We start from the raw sequence: 17,578 nt of genomic DNA, 5'->3' as shown, positions 1-17,578 counted from the left end.
GAAATGCCATCCATACCATCATCCTCACTGTATGTTGTACGCCTTCTAATTTCAGGAAACCTGCAACTGTTTTGTGCCATCAACTTAATAGATTTAGCCTTACAACAGTTAAAAAGTGAAAAAAAATTATTAACAGTATACTCCTAGTACCACATAAACATAAAATAGTCTATGTAACACAGATGTCATTAAGACAAGGCAGAAGTTCATCAATTAATGTAATTTTTATTTTAACTAGGACAAGCTAATGACATTAGCATTATTATTATGCATGACGAACACAACTGATAATTGGATAATCTCCGTCTTTTCTTCTCTAAATCACACTTAGCGATCAAAGTGCCGGTGTTTAATGCGACAGGTGTCTGACTGAGAATACATGGTGTGCAGACAGAGCACAGCACAAATGGGTTGGATGTAACTGGGTTTTGGATTTTGTCTAAGCATTACAAATAAATTAATGCAATGGACAGTATACCTGTAATAATTAAGCAAGTTCTGAGTGTCATTTAAAAGAAACTCCATTACTCTATGTGGAGCATTTTCTCTGGGAATTTTCCATTATTTTAAACACACAGTATACTGACTACATTTGTGCACACCAACAATGCTTCAAAGAACATTAGCATATATATACTTCAGATCTATAGGCCTGTTGGTTGTTGGGAAATTACAAAACTGCAATACTATCATCATTTCATCCCTTTTGTTAATACACAGCACAAAACATTTGGCTTATTCTTTGTTGCCTTTGCTAGGGCAAATGCACTTTCAGAGGTGATGTAGCTACATCCTCATTGGCCAGCATGCAGTTCCACCTTTCTCACACCTAAAACTTGTTAAATGCTCTTCCTTGGCCAGGTTTCTGCTTGTGCTGTTCTGTGTGCCAGGTTTGTCACTCCGTCAAATATGTCAGTTGAGCTAGCCATTAAGATTTAAGTATTCAAAATCCTTGGCCCTTAGTGGAGTTACCTAGTGTAAGTTACCTATATCAGTCAAACAGGCCCTGGCATCTTCTGGCACAGATTGAAAAGCCATCTCTTAGACTTCATCTTGGCCCCCTGACCTCAGAGTCTCTCCTTTCAGTAATATACTTAACTCCACAGGCTCTTGATTAGTGGTGCTCTCTGTGATTGATTTTATAGCACTTACATTTGGTTAGTTTTATGTTTTCCCCTTAACTGTGGCACTTGCTCCTAACAGTATATTGATTGTACTGTTGTTATTTCAATGGCACTGTTTCAGTTTTGTTGTGGCTTTTTACATCTATAGTATAGCAATCCCCTCCCAGCAGTCCCTTCCATCTGCATATTACATATGTCTGTTTTTTTTTTTCCATTTGCATACCGTTTGATGTAGCTTTATGTGTCCAGAGTTTAGCATGTCTGCAACATGCAGACAGCAGTCCAAAACTGAGAATCAAGTTCCTGCTCTAAGAGGAGTTGTTTGTATATGTATTACTATCAACAGTGAGCACAGCGTCAGTGTAAAACAGCATCAGGGTTAGATCAATCCACTGTTGGTAAGTCCACAATCCTCTTTGCTTTTAGAACCATAAAGGAAAGCGAGGTCACAGTAAAGACAACGGTTACAGGGTAAATAATATCAAGGTAAGATGTCATGATAATTTATAATTACCTTGTATTTACCATGTAATTGTTATTATTATATGTTTGGTGAATGAACGGGAAATGTAGCTAGGCTTTGATTATGCACTTCTGCAAACTCTGGATTTCCCATTAAATTTTGCCAGCCACAAATTTTTCAGGAATCCAAACCCTGCAGTTTTCAGAGGATTGCTGTATTTCTTTTTTCCTTTAATGTTTCAAATCTCAAGTCTTCATAACCAATGACGCTAATGGGCATAGTCAGTTAACTAGAGGGCTAACATCACTTTTCAGTTTAAGGGAATTCGTTACTACAAATGACTAGTTGTCTGCCACTTTAGAAATTATTGATTGGCTGAATGCAAGACAAGTTGAACACCTGAAGGAGTTGAACATCTGTGGAGTTGATATACTTTAACATGCACTTTATTGCATGTACCAATCATGGCTGATGCCTTTGTTTTGTTTATATGAATAGTAAATCTAGCCAGCATGGTCATATTGTAATTGCGGCCAGCTTTTATATTGTCCTACGTGGGTGGGATCAAGTGTGGGGTCAGCATTCTGGAAAAACAATGGCAAAGCATTGGAGTTTGTGTTTAAGTTCCTGGCTGTCATTCCTGGTCCATACTCTTAAGGTCCCGTGGACCCAGATTACCAGTGTTCATTGTGGTAATTGGAATACAGCTCCCTGATCATATTTGCAGAGTGATGGAAAAAGTACAGGACCCCCACCCCCCTAAGTTTTTATCTTGCCTGAGAGCTTTTCTTTGAAAACCAAAAAGCATCGCTGCTGTGTTCTTGAATGTGCATAAATAAATCAAATGTATATATAAATGAAAGAGTTAAAATGGCCAAGGCCTGATGGTTTTAAGCAGCTGATAAGGATTTAGAAAAGCTGTAGGTTGTGATTCTGAGAAAAGGGTTGATTTCAAATAGCAGCATTCCTTTGAATTCGGTGCTGATCTTCAGCTCTTAAAAAAGAGAGCTGAAGCTGAAAAAAACCTTTCCTATTAAAGCCAATCTGTGGCAGCCCCGCAGTTCTTTTTCTCTAGCATCTCTAGTGTAGTAGTGTCTCGGTCAGATAGTGAGCAAGCTTGCATTCTTGCAAGGGCTTCTCCAGTCGCCACCAAAAATAAATAGTGGCAATGGGAAGTCCATATAAGCAAATATGATGATGAATGTCTCAGATTTCATTGCCTGAGGCTGTGTTAGCACTCCTGGTCTGTTAGCATTATTCAGTCTTTCCTTCTCTCCTTCCGCTTCCCACTCTTATTTGTCACGTTGATTGTTCCCCTCATGAATTGTTTATTTTGGTGATCTTTGACCCAGTAGAACAGCAGTCTCTAAATTTCTTTTGTTTCATTTGGTGCAGTGCCTGATGCAAAAGGTTTTGTGATACAATCCACCAAGCTTGACTCCAAAATTAAGGCCAGAACCGGCATTGCATCACATCGTGCTAGGCCTAAATGATGGCACATGTCATGTTGTTTTGCATATTAAGAAATGATGCGTGTTGGATGCCATATTGTATAGTGAACAAAGTGGAGTATGAATTTTGCCCTGCCCCTGAGGGGGGTAATGCGAGACATGTAATGTATCTACTCATTGGAATCTTTGTCATAATAGCCTTAATGTAGACTACAATTCAAATTATAGGCATTTTATGTAGGACCATTCATACAGTTTATCACAGCACTGTTTTGAGTCAATTAAATATGTGTTCTACAGAGGGGATACTTGTAAAAACAAACACCTTTTGGAAAAATGCAAATCTCTTACACAAACAGATACATTTTTACCTAATTTGGAAAGTACTCAGGTGCCAATCACAGCCCCATAGGAGAACAAGTCGCTGCTTTCCAGTGATCTGATCATCACCCCTATCTTAATACAATACAGCCTAAAACTGCATTCAAATGATGTGATTGTGTACTATATGTACTACATCGCATCACAGGTATGTGAAAAGTGACTAATTAAATGAGTGGGCATCTACATATAAATCGTCATTTAAGCATTCCAGGTTTTTCAAAAGGTAACAGTCATGCAGATGAGTTGACTACATCCCTTTGCCCATTACTATTTTGAGGGAAGCAATCTATCTGGAAAAAAGTAAGTAGGCTAAGTAAAATATTATATTGTGTGATGTGTCTTATGATGAAATTTGCAGATTTTAAACAATCAAACAAACTTGCAATGTAGCAAAATCCAAGTTCATCAGCGGTAAATGTCAAATATATGGAACAAAATCATTAAGCACTAGTAATAATAATACAGAATTATATCCAGGTTTCTTCCACATTGGATCAGATCATGAACTGGCACAGCTGAGTGATTATTAAAATGACCCCAAGCAGGAGTCTATCCTATTGATTGAACCTTGTCCATTTAAGCTTTGCAAGAAACGCGATCCTCAGGATTTTTTCCACATGCCCACCTTTGACAGCCCAATGGCACAAGATGAAATCCTGCACTGTGAAGACATAGATTGCACTATGACTGTGCAACTCCTTGCAGTCCTTGTTTCAAAAGTTATCTCCATTACATTATAGCATGAATGTAATTTATTTATCCAATTCCTTTGTTACATCAGTTCTGGTGCATTCCAGTTACCATGCCATTTGTAAATTTGGGATAAGTGATGATATTGTGCTGTGACAAGAACACAGGAACAGACCGCTCATTGGAATTTAGTTCTGATGTCTCAAATTCATAAGATCACAAGATTTTGAGAATTTGATTCTCGCGTTATGCTTTGCAACCATTGAATGAAAAACATTCTGGAGAAGAATCCTTGCTGGACCTCATCTGTAAATGTCAAATAACGCACAAAACAATCTCATTCCGTGTTTTTCCATTACGCCGAAAAAATGTGCCGAAGGGATTAAATACCATACTGTACGCTGTTGTCATGAAAGCGTAGAAGAATGTGAACTCATGGGTTCCACAAAGTCATCTGCCCATGCTGCTGCTCCTCACAGCTTGTCATGGTCCCATGCGCCGGAACACTGGGTGTCAGAGCACAGCTGAAGTAGGTGTTCCAGGTGTAGATGCAGCCAGCTGTCTCATCACCCCATTTGTGCACATGACCCTGCCTGACCCTAGATCCAGCAGTGCCTTTATGAATCCAAACTCCGCCGTAGCCCGTAAACGAAAGCTTGGCTCAATACACATCAAACTGAAAATATCCGCCAGCAGCGATGTGCCTGGTGATGGCGCACCAGGGCTGATGTGCACCACGGCTTGATACTGTTAAAGAGGTACTCTAATCAGAAGTCTGCTTTGAACCACCAGACATGCATCATGAGTTTTGGGCAACTTGATTAATTTTTCTCATGCAGGTCATGTGTTCGGTGTGTGCGGAAAACAGACTTGCATCCATCGCCTGGTGTTGGCTTGTTTAGAAAACATCTCAAGCCTGTTATGACTAGAAGGACTGAGCAAAGCAAGTCTGTGTATGTGTGGGTGGGGGGTCAGGGGAACAGATGTGGGGATGGTGGGGATGGGCCATGGAGGGGGGGGAGAAGGAGGGGTGCAGTGTGGTAGCCCTTAAAACAAACTGCATAAGCTAGCTGATTGACAGGCAGTTATGGTGCACACATAAAGAACTGGGTGATGGTGGGGGGAGGGGTGGTGGGAATTATGAGTTGTCGGTGTATGAGAATGACATGTCAGGAGGGTACCGCCTACTTTCTCTCTCTCTCTCTCCCCCTCTCTCCCTCTCCCTGTCTTTGACTGGCCCTTCTTGCTTGCCCCTACACAGTCTCCTCTCCCTCCCTTTTATCTCCACCAAAAAAGGGGCCTGGGGGCTTGGATATTAAAAATACATTAATGAAAAAAAAATCTTAGCTGTCACTACCTCCAAGGGGCCCCCTGAAAGTAAGTACAGTGTTTATTTTTACTACCAGAAAAAAAGAGCATACTGGTACTTTTTTCAGGGGGTGAGCGTTGCAAAAGGGTAGGGACGGGGGTGGGGGGGAAGAGGGTTATGTTTATATGGTTGCTTTGTTGGCGTGGCACAACTGTAGTAAAATGGAAGGGGGTGAGGAGGGGAACAAAGAGTGCCTTATGTTGGCACGGCCTGTGAAATCCCAGCGTGTCTGCCTTTGTGTGGGGCTGGAGACAGCTTGAGGCCACAGTACAAAGCTCTCTCTCTCTGCTTCTCTCTCTCTATCTCTCCCTCACTCACACACTCTCTCCTTCTCTTTCTCTCTCTGGCCCTAAAGGCCTAGATCCTTTTTAATGTTTTACTCTACCAGCGCAGCACAATGCTTTGCTCTGCTGGTACATTTGTGCATATATGTGTAAAATGTCTTAATCTCAGCACCAATATCAGATTAACCTGAGATTGTTTTTTTTTTTTGCTCTCAGATGAAGGTAGTGAGATGGAGAATGCTCCCCGAGCTCTAATGCTGGTCTCCCTTTCCACCATCTCTTCGTCTGAGCTCCTCTTTTTCTTCCTCTCGTCCCAGAGCTGTACGGAGGCGTCTGGCTGTTGTGTTGCCTGGCACAGTGCCCAGAACTGTGTGTCTGTTGTGAAGTGCGCGTGTGCGGATTTTGATGGGGGGCGGGGGTTGGTTGAGGAGAAAGAGTCTGGTTTGTGTAGCAGCTGAGGGAAACAGTCATTATATTATGTAAAGGGGGACGGGGGGCGACGGGGAGGGGGGGCGCGCAAAGACAGGCACACACACCACAGGGCAATTTCGATTGGCTTGTTGGTACCATGGTCGGTTTGGCTTGTGCTTGTGTGCACTCGTTCTCCATCTTATTCGAGGTGGGTGGCTCGGCCAGGAGGTTGCTAGGGTTTGGATATGTAGGCGTTTTTTCTTTCTCTCTCACTTTCTTTTCAATAAAGGAAATGTGCATGATTCACTGAGCTGTATATATTATAAATAAGGGGATATGAAAAAAAACATTTTTTTAGGCTGCAGGATGGGTGGGGTGGGGGTTGTTAATTTGGCCCGATGAGGCATTTTGCTCTAATTATAACCATCCCGGCACCCCTCCCCCCCAGCCTGTCATCAAATCCTAACCAGGCGTTTTTACTGAGCGACTGGATGGCAGTGATGTAGCGAAGGCGTTGAGACTTTACCCGCTGACTCCCAGCGCACAACCCGCTGTACCGCTGCAGACCCTCTCTGCATCTCGGCCTGTTTTAGCTAAGGCATTCTTTAGTGCCAACCAAAGTACAAGTTGTGATCTGAATGCTTTCATTTTCAGACGCATTCCCCCTTAGAATAAATAAATCCATGCAATTAAAAGGACTAGGTTATTCAGCCAGCACCGTCGAGCATGTTGCATGTGAAACTTTCATACTTTTGCTGTGTTGGTGTCTGTAAAGCTGAGAGGTGATTTTTTTAGGTGTGGAACAGCGGCCCACATCAGCATCTTAGTGTTTGATATTACAGCCTTCAGAGTGTTCTTCAAGGCTTGTCCATTTTAAGGCCTTTTGGTGAGGAGGGGAAGTCCTGCTGTTGTATAATATTGGACATATTTTTGATAGTTTTAACACAAAAGGCAGGGTGGTGTTCACAGCATTGCCCCATTTACGTTCTTTTTGTCCCCTTGCATTCTGAAAATGTAGTCCAGCTTGCCTAACCCAGGCCGGTGTGTGCATACCCTTGATTGTTCAAGGCCCTAGCACATGACACATGGCCTAACCCACCCTGAAAATCACATGTGTGCACATGATTAACTCGGAGGCACTTTAACATGCAAGATGACATGTTCACATGTGCCGCAAACGCCAGTACAGCGAGACCCAAACATGATCTGTTGTGAGACCCACCCTGGAGCATGTTCTCTCCCATGTACATATCGCATTACTGCCATTCTGCCTGGATGAGAATTGAGGTCATGCTAGGCCTGTGTGTCATTGTCCTAATTGAGCTCATATCAGCATGTAGTCATGCTAACAAACATTGACTGAGCTCGTGCACTTGTGCTCTGCTGCTCTGGGGACTCTGTTCTCCTGTGTCTGCGTCAGAATTTGATCATTTTGATCAATTCTCCACCTGACATCTTGCTTGCTGGCGATGGTTCTAAAGTGACTGGAGCCCTCTTTGATACGGAAATAATACCACCACATTGACATGAAGGAAAGCTCTTTCAGACCACAGATTTACACTGTGATTTCGTAACAATTATAATGAGATTTAAAAAATCATTTTCAGAATGAAAAGCGGGGCTACATGTTTCCATTTATGCTGCCACTATGAGCATTTCTCTGATTTTTTTTTTCTCCAGGAGTCCATTTACTGTGATTCTAAATCTTTTGTATTATTTGGAGCATGAAAGTATTTTTCTAGTTCCCTGGAGGAATTTAATAAGCATTAGAAAACTGAAGTGATTGTTTGGACGTAAAACTCATGCATCCAACAGATTTTTCAATATTGAATCAGAAATGCTTGGTATAGGATGAGGAAGGCACACAGAGCTGATGCTTTTGGTGCTTTAGCTTTCTTGTGGAGCTAGCTGAGCATGTAGCTTGCCTCATCCTTTTGGCTACATCCAGCCAAACACTTTCCATAAGTTTTCATTTTTTTCATGAATTTCTAATGATGTCATTGCTGTCTCTGCAGCTGATGAGCGCGTTTGTTCGATTGGTTGATGGGCGTCATGGGTGTTGGATAGAAGTGATAACATAGCAGACTGTAGTTTGCAAAACAAACAATATGTCTCAAAGCAGCAGAGCTGTGGTCAGCTCCAGTTAAGTGCTGGATGGGGGAAGTACCACTTTTGGAAGTGGAATTGACTGTCTGAAATGCACACAAATTGGTTGTGTACAATTCCCCTGTGCTGCATTGCTTGAGGAAACTGCAGGTTGCCTCCATTTTGATATATGTCTGGGTTTAGTTAAATGTCTGTTAAGTCTGCATTCAGTTTTTTTAGTTTTACATTTGCAAATCCAGTGAAAAAAGTTTTGATCTTCCCAATGACCTGTGATTTTTAGTAAGAAATGCAATGCTGTAGTGAATAGCTAGAGCCACGTCTTTAACATGGTCAGCATGCAAAATTATCCTGAAATGTATTTCTTGAATTTCTGAAGTGGCATTAGCCGCAGAGCATTTGATTGCGCTTTAACATTTGTTTCGAGTACAAAAATCAAGGAGGTTGCATTCGGCTGTGCACGAAATTGAACTGTTTTTAAATTCATACATATTTAGGCTGTCGTCTCCCCCGTGGACATTTAAAGACTTTTTTATGTTCCTATCTGCAAAGTAATGGTAACAACAAAAAATGTACAGGCAAATTTCAACACCCCCCTGCCTTGTGTTGTCAGGTGAGTGGATTTAATTTAGCCCATCTAGCATTGAATTTGATTAGTAATCCACATAAAATGAAAGAGTGCAGTGTGGGGTGCTGATGTGGAATGCTTATGTTGTGGGGTGGAAACTGTACTAGAGCTGCCTTTGCAGATGGCTGTGCAAACCTCTCCTTAGCAGGTACAAAATGCATCATTTTTGTGTGATGCAGCTGACTTAAGAATATAAATGTATTAATTCTTCAGATAACAACCATTTTTTTCTCTTGGCTTTAGAAAAGATTTATGGGGTAAGGAGTGGCGGCAGGGAGGGGTAGTCACTGAAAATGTTTGGGTTTGGGATGTTAAATTTGTACAGCTCTGTGCATATTAACTTCATACCAGAGCACTTCAAACACCACTTCAGTGTCTGTGTGGCATTCACAGAAATATTGTGTTTGTACATTTGTGACAAGCAACCTTCTTACAATTCATATCTGTTTGCGTGACAAATTTGATATGAAACAACACTGTGTGAATCTTGAAAACAAACTACTCTGTCGGGGTTGTATGGAAAATGAAATACTTCATTAATCTTTGAAGAAAATGATAGTTTGTCATCGGCAGACAGACATGCTCTGACACACAGAGACAGTGAATGGATTTGTTTGTGAGGATGTACATATTCATTTCTGCATGTGGATCTCTGAGGAGACAGTATGCTTGATTTATTGGGCTTACAGAGCATTTTTCTTTGCCTTCTTAGCCAAAGGCATACAGGGAAATCCTTAGGTGTGGCAGCAGACTCATGGATAGCGAGTGAAAACCCATCCACTTAAATCTCATTTTCTGTCAGTGGAGCATCCAGTGCTTTGTACGTTGGCTTTTAGCGCTCCCCTCCCCCACCACCACACCCTCCTGTAACTCTTTAGTGTTGTGGCTTTGATTCACTGTTCCTTGTCTGTTTTCATGTCCCTAAATCACAGCCCCCTGCTTAGTCTGCAGACGCTTTGTTTTCCCTTACAGTGGTGCAGTATCAGCCTCAGTTTATTTCCACTAGTACTCTTGTTCCTTGCCTTCTCGCCGTCTCTCCTTACCTCAGTTCCTGAAACAATTTCTTTATTGCTTTCTACCTCTCATGTAAGCGAGACGTCGTTTTGGATGGAGAACAATTTGGCACGCAGGTAGATCCCTGGTTCCGGTCCAGCACAGACAGCTTTGGACCTAACACGTCATTCTAATGCATCACCCTCTTCCTCGTGTTACTCCTTCTGAGTACTCTCTGCTTCTTGTTTTCGAGACTTTGTCTAGGTTGAGATTTAACGCAGGAAGCTGGTCACGCTTCCTTTATGTCACAGACAGCTTGAGAGTTTTGTGTAATCTAAATGGCAGCGCCGGTGTAGGGGAATCTGAATTTGCAGCGTCGGGGCCTCCTCGGGTGCACAGCACACTCGGGTCACTTTCAGCTGTGGTGACTGCCGCTCCCAAGCTGTGCATCATATCCCTGTCACGCTCCTTGCGCGTAGCCGAGTGCTCCCCAAGCCGTTCCACTAACCCCCCCCCCTCCTGGCACAGGATGGAGCGGATGAGCGAGGAGACCCTGCGGATGAACCTGCTGAAGCGCGGCCTGGACGCCCCCGAGGAGCGGGACGAGGCTCTGCCCAAGCGGCTCAAGATGGAGGGCCACGAGGCCATGGAGCGCCTCAAGATGCTGGCCCTGCTCAAGCGCAAGGACCTGGCTGGTTTGGAGGCGGGCGCCACCGGGGTCCCGGGGGAGGCCAAGGGCTCCCCGGGAGGGGGCCAGGGCCTGACGGGGCCTGTGTGCTACGAGGAGAAGATGAACGGGAGCCTGCGCGGCGGGTCGGCCGCCCACGGGGGCGTGGGGAAGAGCGGGAAGGAGAACATGGGGGACGAGCCCGTGGACATGAGCGCCAGGCGGGGGTGAGTGCAGGAGGCAGCACAGCATGGGTGGGGTGCGGGTGGCAGGCAAGGGAAATGCCATTCTGCTGGCCTTGGAACAGTTTTGGTTTACATTCTAAGATATTTAATTTCTTGATTGAAGTCTTGTATTTAGATTGGAAGCCCATTCATCCTTGTAGGACCAAATATATATTTTTAATGGAGGTACAGAACTACTTCAGGCTCCAAAGGCCTAGACTGCATTCTTCTGCATTGTGTGTGTGTGTGTGTGTGTGTGTGTGTGTGTGTGTGTATGTGTGTATGTGTGTGTGTATGTGTGTGTGTATGTGTGTGTGTATGTGTGTGTGTGTGTGTGTGTATGTGTGTGTGTATATGTGTGTATATGTGTGTGTGTGTGTGTGTGTGTGTGTGTGTGTGTGTGTGTGTGTGTGTGTGTGTGGGTATTTGTGTCTGTGTCTGTGTGTGTGTGTGTGTTCGGGAGAGAGCGAGGTAAGAATCCTGCATATGTATTTGTTTTTAGTGCCAATTCACCCTTGTTCCTTCCCTCAGTGATGTGGACAGAGAGCGCAACACCCCCTCTCCAGATGTGATAGTCCTGTCAGACAACGAGGCCTCCAGCCCCAGAGGGTCCTCACGTGCCGAGGAGAGGCTTAGAGCTGCCAGTGTGGAGATGTTCAAGGTATGAGGGGGAATTTTTTAGGGCCACAAAATGCTCATTCCTTGCATAGGATGCTGCATCAGTGAGGACAAAAACTAGCCCAGTCGTATCTGCCACACATTCATATGCTCTGTGTATGTTGTGCTTTTCTGACGTCATCCAACACTGAGGCTCCTGTTTGTATATGTGTCTGTTCGCCTGGATGTGTGTATTGTTTTTATGTGTGCGTGCCTTTGTGTTTTCCCTGCATGTGTGAATTGTTTGGGTATGTGCGTTCCTGTGGGCGTTTCTCTGTGTGTGTGTGTGTGTCTGTGTGCTTGTATGTGTGTGTATCTGGTGGGTGTGTGCATGTGCTTGTATGCCTGTGCCTGCGTCTGTGTGTGTTGTGTGTGTGTCTGTGTGTGTGTCTGTGTGTGTCTGTGTGTGTCTGTGTGTGTCTGTGTGTGTGTGTGTCTGTGTGTCTGTGTGTGTGTGTTGTGTGTGTGTGTCTGTGTGTGTGTGTGTGTCTGTGTGTGTGTGTGTCTGTGTGTGTGTGTATGTCTGTGTGTGTGTTGTGTCTGTGTGTGTGTGTGGTTTGCGTGTGTGCGTGCGTGCCGCTGCGTCTGTCCATTAGGGTAAGAGCGGCGAGGAGCGGCAGCAGATGATCAAGGCCCTGAGAGAGGAGCTGCGCCTGGAGGAGGCCCGGCTGGTGCTGCTGAAGAAGCTGCGGCAGAGCCAGATGCAGAAGGAGAACCTGGTGCAGAAGGTCAGCGTCTCACAGCGGCACTCTCCCCACACTCTCTGTACACTCTCAGCAGCCCGGGCAGCGGGAGCACGCTGCTGCCGGCCTGGCCTTCCGCCAGACCCGTCCTAGCATGTCGTCTGCGTGTGCGGTGGAAAACGGGTTGCGCCGTGCCTTTGCAAAAGAAAAAAAAAAATGACCCTCCCAAGTACAGCCTAATCATTTTCTCTCCCGTTGCGGTCTCCCCCCAAAGTCCGGTGGCTTGACAGTCGGATGGAAATAGCACGCTGGCAGCGAGTAAACTTGTTTCCGTTCAAAAACGAGCTTCCTCCGCTTTGCAGTGGATTGCATGCCCTGTCGGGACCGCTGTGACACGTCCCGTGTTTTGACCACGCGTCTTTGCCCCAGGTGCCGGTGGTGCAGAACGCCGCCTCCTCTGTGCAGCCGCCCCCCATTCACAGCTCCCAGGGGATGAGCAAGCTGCCCATGCGGCCCGGCCTCCACACCCCGGAGCCACAGAACCTCCGCACTGTACAGGTGGGACAGGGCCGTGTGTTTGCTCCTCTCTGTACCTGCATTCTTCAACCTCGGACATTTCCGTCTTTCTTTTAGACAATTGTGTTTTTTTTTTCTCTCACTTTCATCTGTGCTACTGTTGATGTCCGTAACTGTTTGGTTGTTTTGCTTTATTGTGTGTGTATGTGCTTGATGATCTATGTGTGTGGCTATGGGTATTTGTTTGTCTCAAAAGAGAGTGGTTCTGTGAGAAAATAAAATCCCAGGGAAGTGTGACTAGTTACTGAGTCGCAAAGAGGACAGTCAAATAAAAATTCCCCTTTTAACTCATACACACTAATTTCATTTTTGGACCCTCAGTTCACTTATTGGTATCCCTGAGTAATAATACAAAGACCTCAGATGAATAATCTATACTATAAAATTTGTATTTTGAACCCTCAATTTACTAATTGGAGTCCTCAATTTCTTAATTTGTACTCTAGAATTACTAACTGGAACCCTCATTTGAATTGATAATCTGAGGATGTACATTGTTAAATTGAGGGTTCTGATTGGTAAATTGAAGGTTCAAAGTAGTAATTAGTGGCTACTAACAATTTTTTGACCACATGCTCTTAGTTACAGGCTCCGTAGTTACAGATACTGAGCAGCTGACTGAATACTTTTCCTGGGTTCATTTTCAATGACCTTGTACTTAGGCCTTAAAATTGGGTCCAGGTGAAGATATTTATTCAATGATGAGGCAAACTACAGATAATTTTTTCAGTCAGCCAAAAGTGCCCTTTTATGTGTGTGACGGGTGGGAACATGGTGTAATACATGCTATTAGTAAGTGGCAGACCTTTTTATGTAATTCACTGATGTAGCCGAAAGTTAGGCTGGCAATATGAGTTCCACATGTAAAAAATGACTCACAATGGCTTGCTTGTTCTTGGCCAGGCTTCATGTGAAATATCGTCCTCCACTGGGTATGATCCTGTACCTTGGTTTTGCTCTATTACCTTTGTAAAGGCTGCCATCTAGTGGCTATAGAGGATATGGGTCTTGGGGACAATGTTTTCTTGCATGTAAATGTCTCTTCCTACGATTCACCCCCAAACCCTCCACTACAGGGTCATACGGTGATCAGATCAGCCGCCAATGCCTCCCTCCCTCCAATGATGATGTCTCAGCGGGTCATCGCCCCCAATCCCGCCCAACTGCAGGGCCAGAGGGTACCCTCCAAGCCTGGCATGATGCGATCCACCACTGGAAACATCAACAATGCTGTCAGCTACCAGACGGTAATAGGCCAGCTGCCTGTATCCAGGAGATGGGGAACCTGTGTGTGGGTTTTTGACACCATATTTTGCCCTCTAGACCTATGGTTATCAGACTTTTTCTGGTGACTTCCACAGGTTGTATGGTCCAATAGTTAACCGTGGAAATATAATATTTGAGAACCTCTGCTCTAGACCATCTCAGTTGAGATCAGTCAGGGGCACCAACATGCATTTTGTTCTGTCCATGCGCAATACAGGCCTCCAACCAGCAGGTGTCAGCCCCCCAGCGATCTGGATCCTCTGCCATCTACATGAACCTAGCCCACATGCAGGCAGCCGGGGCCAGCGGAGTTGGAGGGGTGGTAGGCGTGGGTGCCGTGAGTCCCTCACCCCTGCCCAGCCCAGGGGCGGGGTCCTTGTCAGACTCGGTCAGCAGCCAGGCGGCTGCCAAGCTGGCCCTGCGCAAACAGCTGGAGAAGACCCTCCTAGAGATCCCACCGCCGAAACCGCCTGCACCTTTGCTGCACTTCCTGCCCTCAGCAGCCAACAGCGAGTTCATCTACATGGTGGGGCTGGAGGAGGTGGTGCAGAGCGTCATCGACAGCCAGGGTGAGTGGGCGGGGCATGGAAGGTGGGCTGGTTGTTAAAGGTGCAAAAAGATCATTGTCTTGGATTTGTGCGATTTATAGAGAGGAGACTGTTCGGTTGATGAATGCCAAAATACAGCACAAGGAAATGAGAAGATGGAGGCAGATGAGCTGTAGAGGAAACCGGAAAGAGATCATTGCAATAATTAATGGAATCATTAAACTAGGATGGTGGAAATTGGGTGAGCACACATTGCAAGGAAAAAAACTAGAATAGCAGAGGTACGTTAACATGACCTTGGTCAGTAAGTAAAATGGCGACCTTTCAGACAATTCAAGACTGAATGTGAGAATATTCAGTCCACTATGCTATTTCTTGTAACCATTATGCCGAGTAAGATTTCTTCTTCCAGCAGAGCTATAAATGGTGTTTAGCTATCTTGGTTAATTAGGGTAGGTATCATGGCTGTCCCAGAGTGATGTGAATGTGTTCTATGTAGTCACCATTGTTGAGTCATGATGACATTTTTGAGACTGAACAGCAGACACTTAACAACCTGTAATTCTCATACTCGCAGATGCGTCCCACTGTACCTGTTGGTACCTGTTGTACCTGAGTGCCCCCCTCTCTGTCCCCACAGGTAAACTACGTCCGCCACTGTCGCGCATGGAGCCCTTCATATGTGCCCAGTGCAGGACGGACTTCACCCCGCATTGGAAGCAGGAGAAGGGCGGGCGCATCCTTTGCGAGCTGTGCATGACGTCCAATCAGAAGAAGGCCTTAAAAGCGGAGCACACCAACCGGCTGAAGAACGCCTTTGTTAAGGCCCTACAGCAGGAACAGGTCAGCTGAGCTCCCCTGGCGTCTTTCATTGGCTCCGCCGTATTAACTATTGCAAGAGGAAATGACTTACTTTTCTTTTGAAAGTGCTCCAGATGGAGCAGTTCCAGAAAAAAACACCCAATTTAAAACAGAAAGAATTGTCTATATCCAGGTTTGTCGTTCCAAAGCTCCCAAAGCAATAATAGGGTCAAAAGAGGAGGTCACTTTGGGGGGGAAAAAAAGCAGTGAAAGCAAGGTGTGGATGGTAGTCATACTCGCAGTACTTGTCTCAAGTCCTCAGCAAAAGGTTTGGAGGTATACAGGAAGGCCATCAGTGATTGAGCTGAGGAAACTGAGGTTTGAATAAACCGGGATCATGGGTGGAGCATCAGCGTCTCACTCTAAGCTAGTTACCTTGCTGTTTTTGTGTCCTGACCACCTTGCTGCCTGTCTAACCAACTTGTTTGCGTGTGTGTGTGTGTGTTTGTGTCACAGGAGATTGAACAGAGGCTCCAGCAGCAGGCTGCCCTGTCCCCTAGCTCTGCCCAGACTGTCCCCAGCGTCAGCAAGGCTGAGACCATGATCCGGCACCACGCGCTCAGACAGGTATGGCAGGCTTACTCCATGCAGACTTTTATTTCAGTCCTTCAGTGGTCAGAGTGGTCTTGAATGAGCTTTCTTAGAGCTCTATTCATGTATTCTCTATTCACTGCATAATTCCATTTGTGCTATTTTATAGTTTTGACGTCTCTACTATTATTCTAAAATGTGCAAAGTAGTAAAAACAAAGAAAAACCCTTCTGTGAGTAGGTGTGTCCATACTTTTGACTGGTACTGTATATTGTGTGCTGTGAAGACCTCTGCTTTAATGTGTCGACTCAGGCTCAGCCCAAAATAACAGCACCATGGTGCATTGCATCAGTGAGCACAGTGGCTTGTGATGTGCGGTGTGGGTGAGACCGGTAAAACGGTCTCTCTCTGCCTGTGTTCCAGACCTCCCAGCCACAGGCCTCCCAATCACAGGCCTCTCTCCAGCGGGGCCTCACCAGCTCTGCCCGGGGGGTGCTGTCCAACTTTGCCCAGGCCTCCCAGCTGTCGGTGGCCAGCGGCCTCCTGGGCATGGCGGGCAAGCAGCGCTGTGGAGGCGGCGGCAGCCGGGCGCAGCACGAGAGCAGACGCCAGCTCTACAACATCCCTGGTGAGAATCACCGACGGGGTTGGACATGGGTGGACAGCGGGGACCTGTCAGTCTCAAACTTTCAGAGCTGCGGTCGTTTAACTGTGGCTACCAAGCATGCTTATCTTCGCTTCCATTTTTAGTCACATATTAGTAAAAATCACTTGTGTATATATAAGCATATAAGCAAAAATACATTTTTTTACGCAGTGGTATTCTGTACATTCTGAGCGCCCTGTGACTGAAAAGGCATAGTTTCCACTGTAGATGCAAATAGTGACTCTGTGACAGCCAGATCAATGCGGACATCACTGTTAACCTCCCCCTCTCCCCCTTTTCCCTCAGGGGTGAACATTGCTTACCTGAACCCAGGAAGTGTTGGGGGGCACAAAGCATCCAGCCTGGCCGACCGACAGAGGGAGTACCTGCTGGACATGATCCCCCCTCGATCCATATCGCAGTCCATTACTGGACAAAAATAGGCCCCCCCCTTCTCCCCACACACACACTGCAACGCACCCCCACCCCCCGCCCCAACCCACCCCCCCTGTCGCATGCAGTGCCTGTCAGTGTGCCTACCAACTAACCTGTAAGAACGACACAATCAACAAGAGAAAAAAAGCCACCAAACTTTCAGTGCATCTGAGCTTACTTTCTTATTACATGTATTGCAGATCTTCAAAATTATTATTATTATTGTTACTATATTACTGCTACTGTTGTTACCATTATTATTGTTATTGTTGTCAAGTCCCTTGGCTTTCATTTGAATCGCTTCCTTACTTCCTGAGGCAAGGGGCTGGTAGCACAGTGGCCCAAGTGTTTTTTTTTTTTTTTTTTTTTTTTAAATAGGCCTATACATTGTTTTTACTTTGCTTTCTTCTTAAAATGAGACATCAGTGGCAGTGTCTTGGATTATAAAGCCACATACTTACATTAAGGAGAATGTCTGTTTGGTAGCACTGGCTTTCAGATCCTCTGTGAGTTTGTGGACTGGCACTGTTTCCTGGGAGATGATCATGAGGCAGAGGAACAGAAAAAATCTATGAGAAAATGGA

At 45.2% G+C, this 17,578-nt stretch overlaps 1 protein-coding gene across 2 annotated transcripts in view; it reads left to right on the top strand.

Moving 5' to 3' along the window:
* Window positions 1-17,060, top strand: part of LOC118784873 (transcriptional repressor p66-beta-like) — a 30,244-nt gene extending 13,184 nt beyond the window's left edge. For both annotated transcript variants that reach the window (XM_036539327.1, XM_036539328.1), the window contains exons 2-11: window positions 10,429-10,794; window positions 11,323-11,452; window positions 12,045-12,176; window positions 12,561-12,689; window positions 13,784-13,954; window positions 14,191-14,542; window positions 15,162-15,364; window positions 15,839-15,949; window positions 16,337-16,541; window positions 16,866-17,060. In XM_036539327.1, coding sequence (XP_036395220.1) covers window positions 10,430-10,794; window positions 11,323-11,452; window positions 12,045-12,176; window positions 12,561-12,689; window positions 13,784-13,954; window positions 14,191-14,542; window positions 15,162-15,364; window positions 15,839-15,949; window positions 16,337-16,541; window positions 16,866-17,002 — 1,935 coding nt within the window. In that variant the 5' untranslated portion in view covers window position 10,429 and the 3' untranslated portion in view covers window positions 17,003-17,060. The remainder of the gene's footprint in view (window positions 1-10,428; window positions 10,795-11,322; window positions 11,453-12,044; window positions 12,177-12,560; window positions 12,690-13,783; window positions 13,955-14,190; window positions 14,543-15,161; window positions 15,365-15,838; window positions 15,950-16,336; window positions 16,542-16,865) is intronic.
* The last annotated feature ends 518 nt before the right edge of the window (window positions 17,061-17,578 follow it).

Source organism: Megalops cyprinoides, chromosome 10 (genome assembly GCF_013368585.1).
Source record: "Megalops cyprinoides isolate fMegCyp1 chromosome 10, fMegCyp1.pri, whole genome shotgun sequence".
NCBI classification, from domain to species: Eukaryota; Metazoa; Chordata; class Actinopteri; order Elopiformes; family Megalopidae; genus Megalops; species Megalops cyprinoides.
Note: the sequence above shows the minus strand (reverse complement) of the source record. Positions and strands in the feature narration are given on the sequence as shown.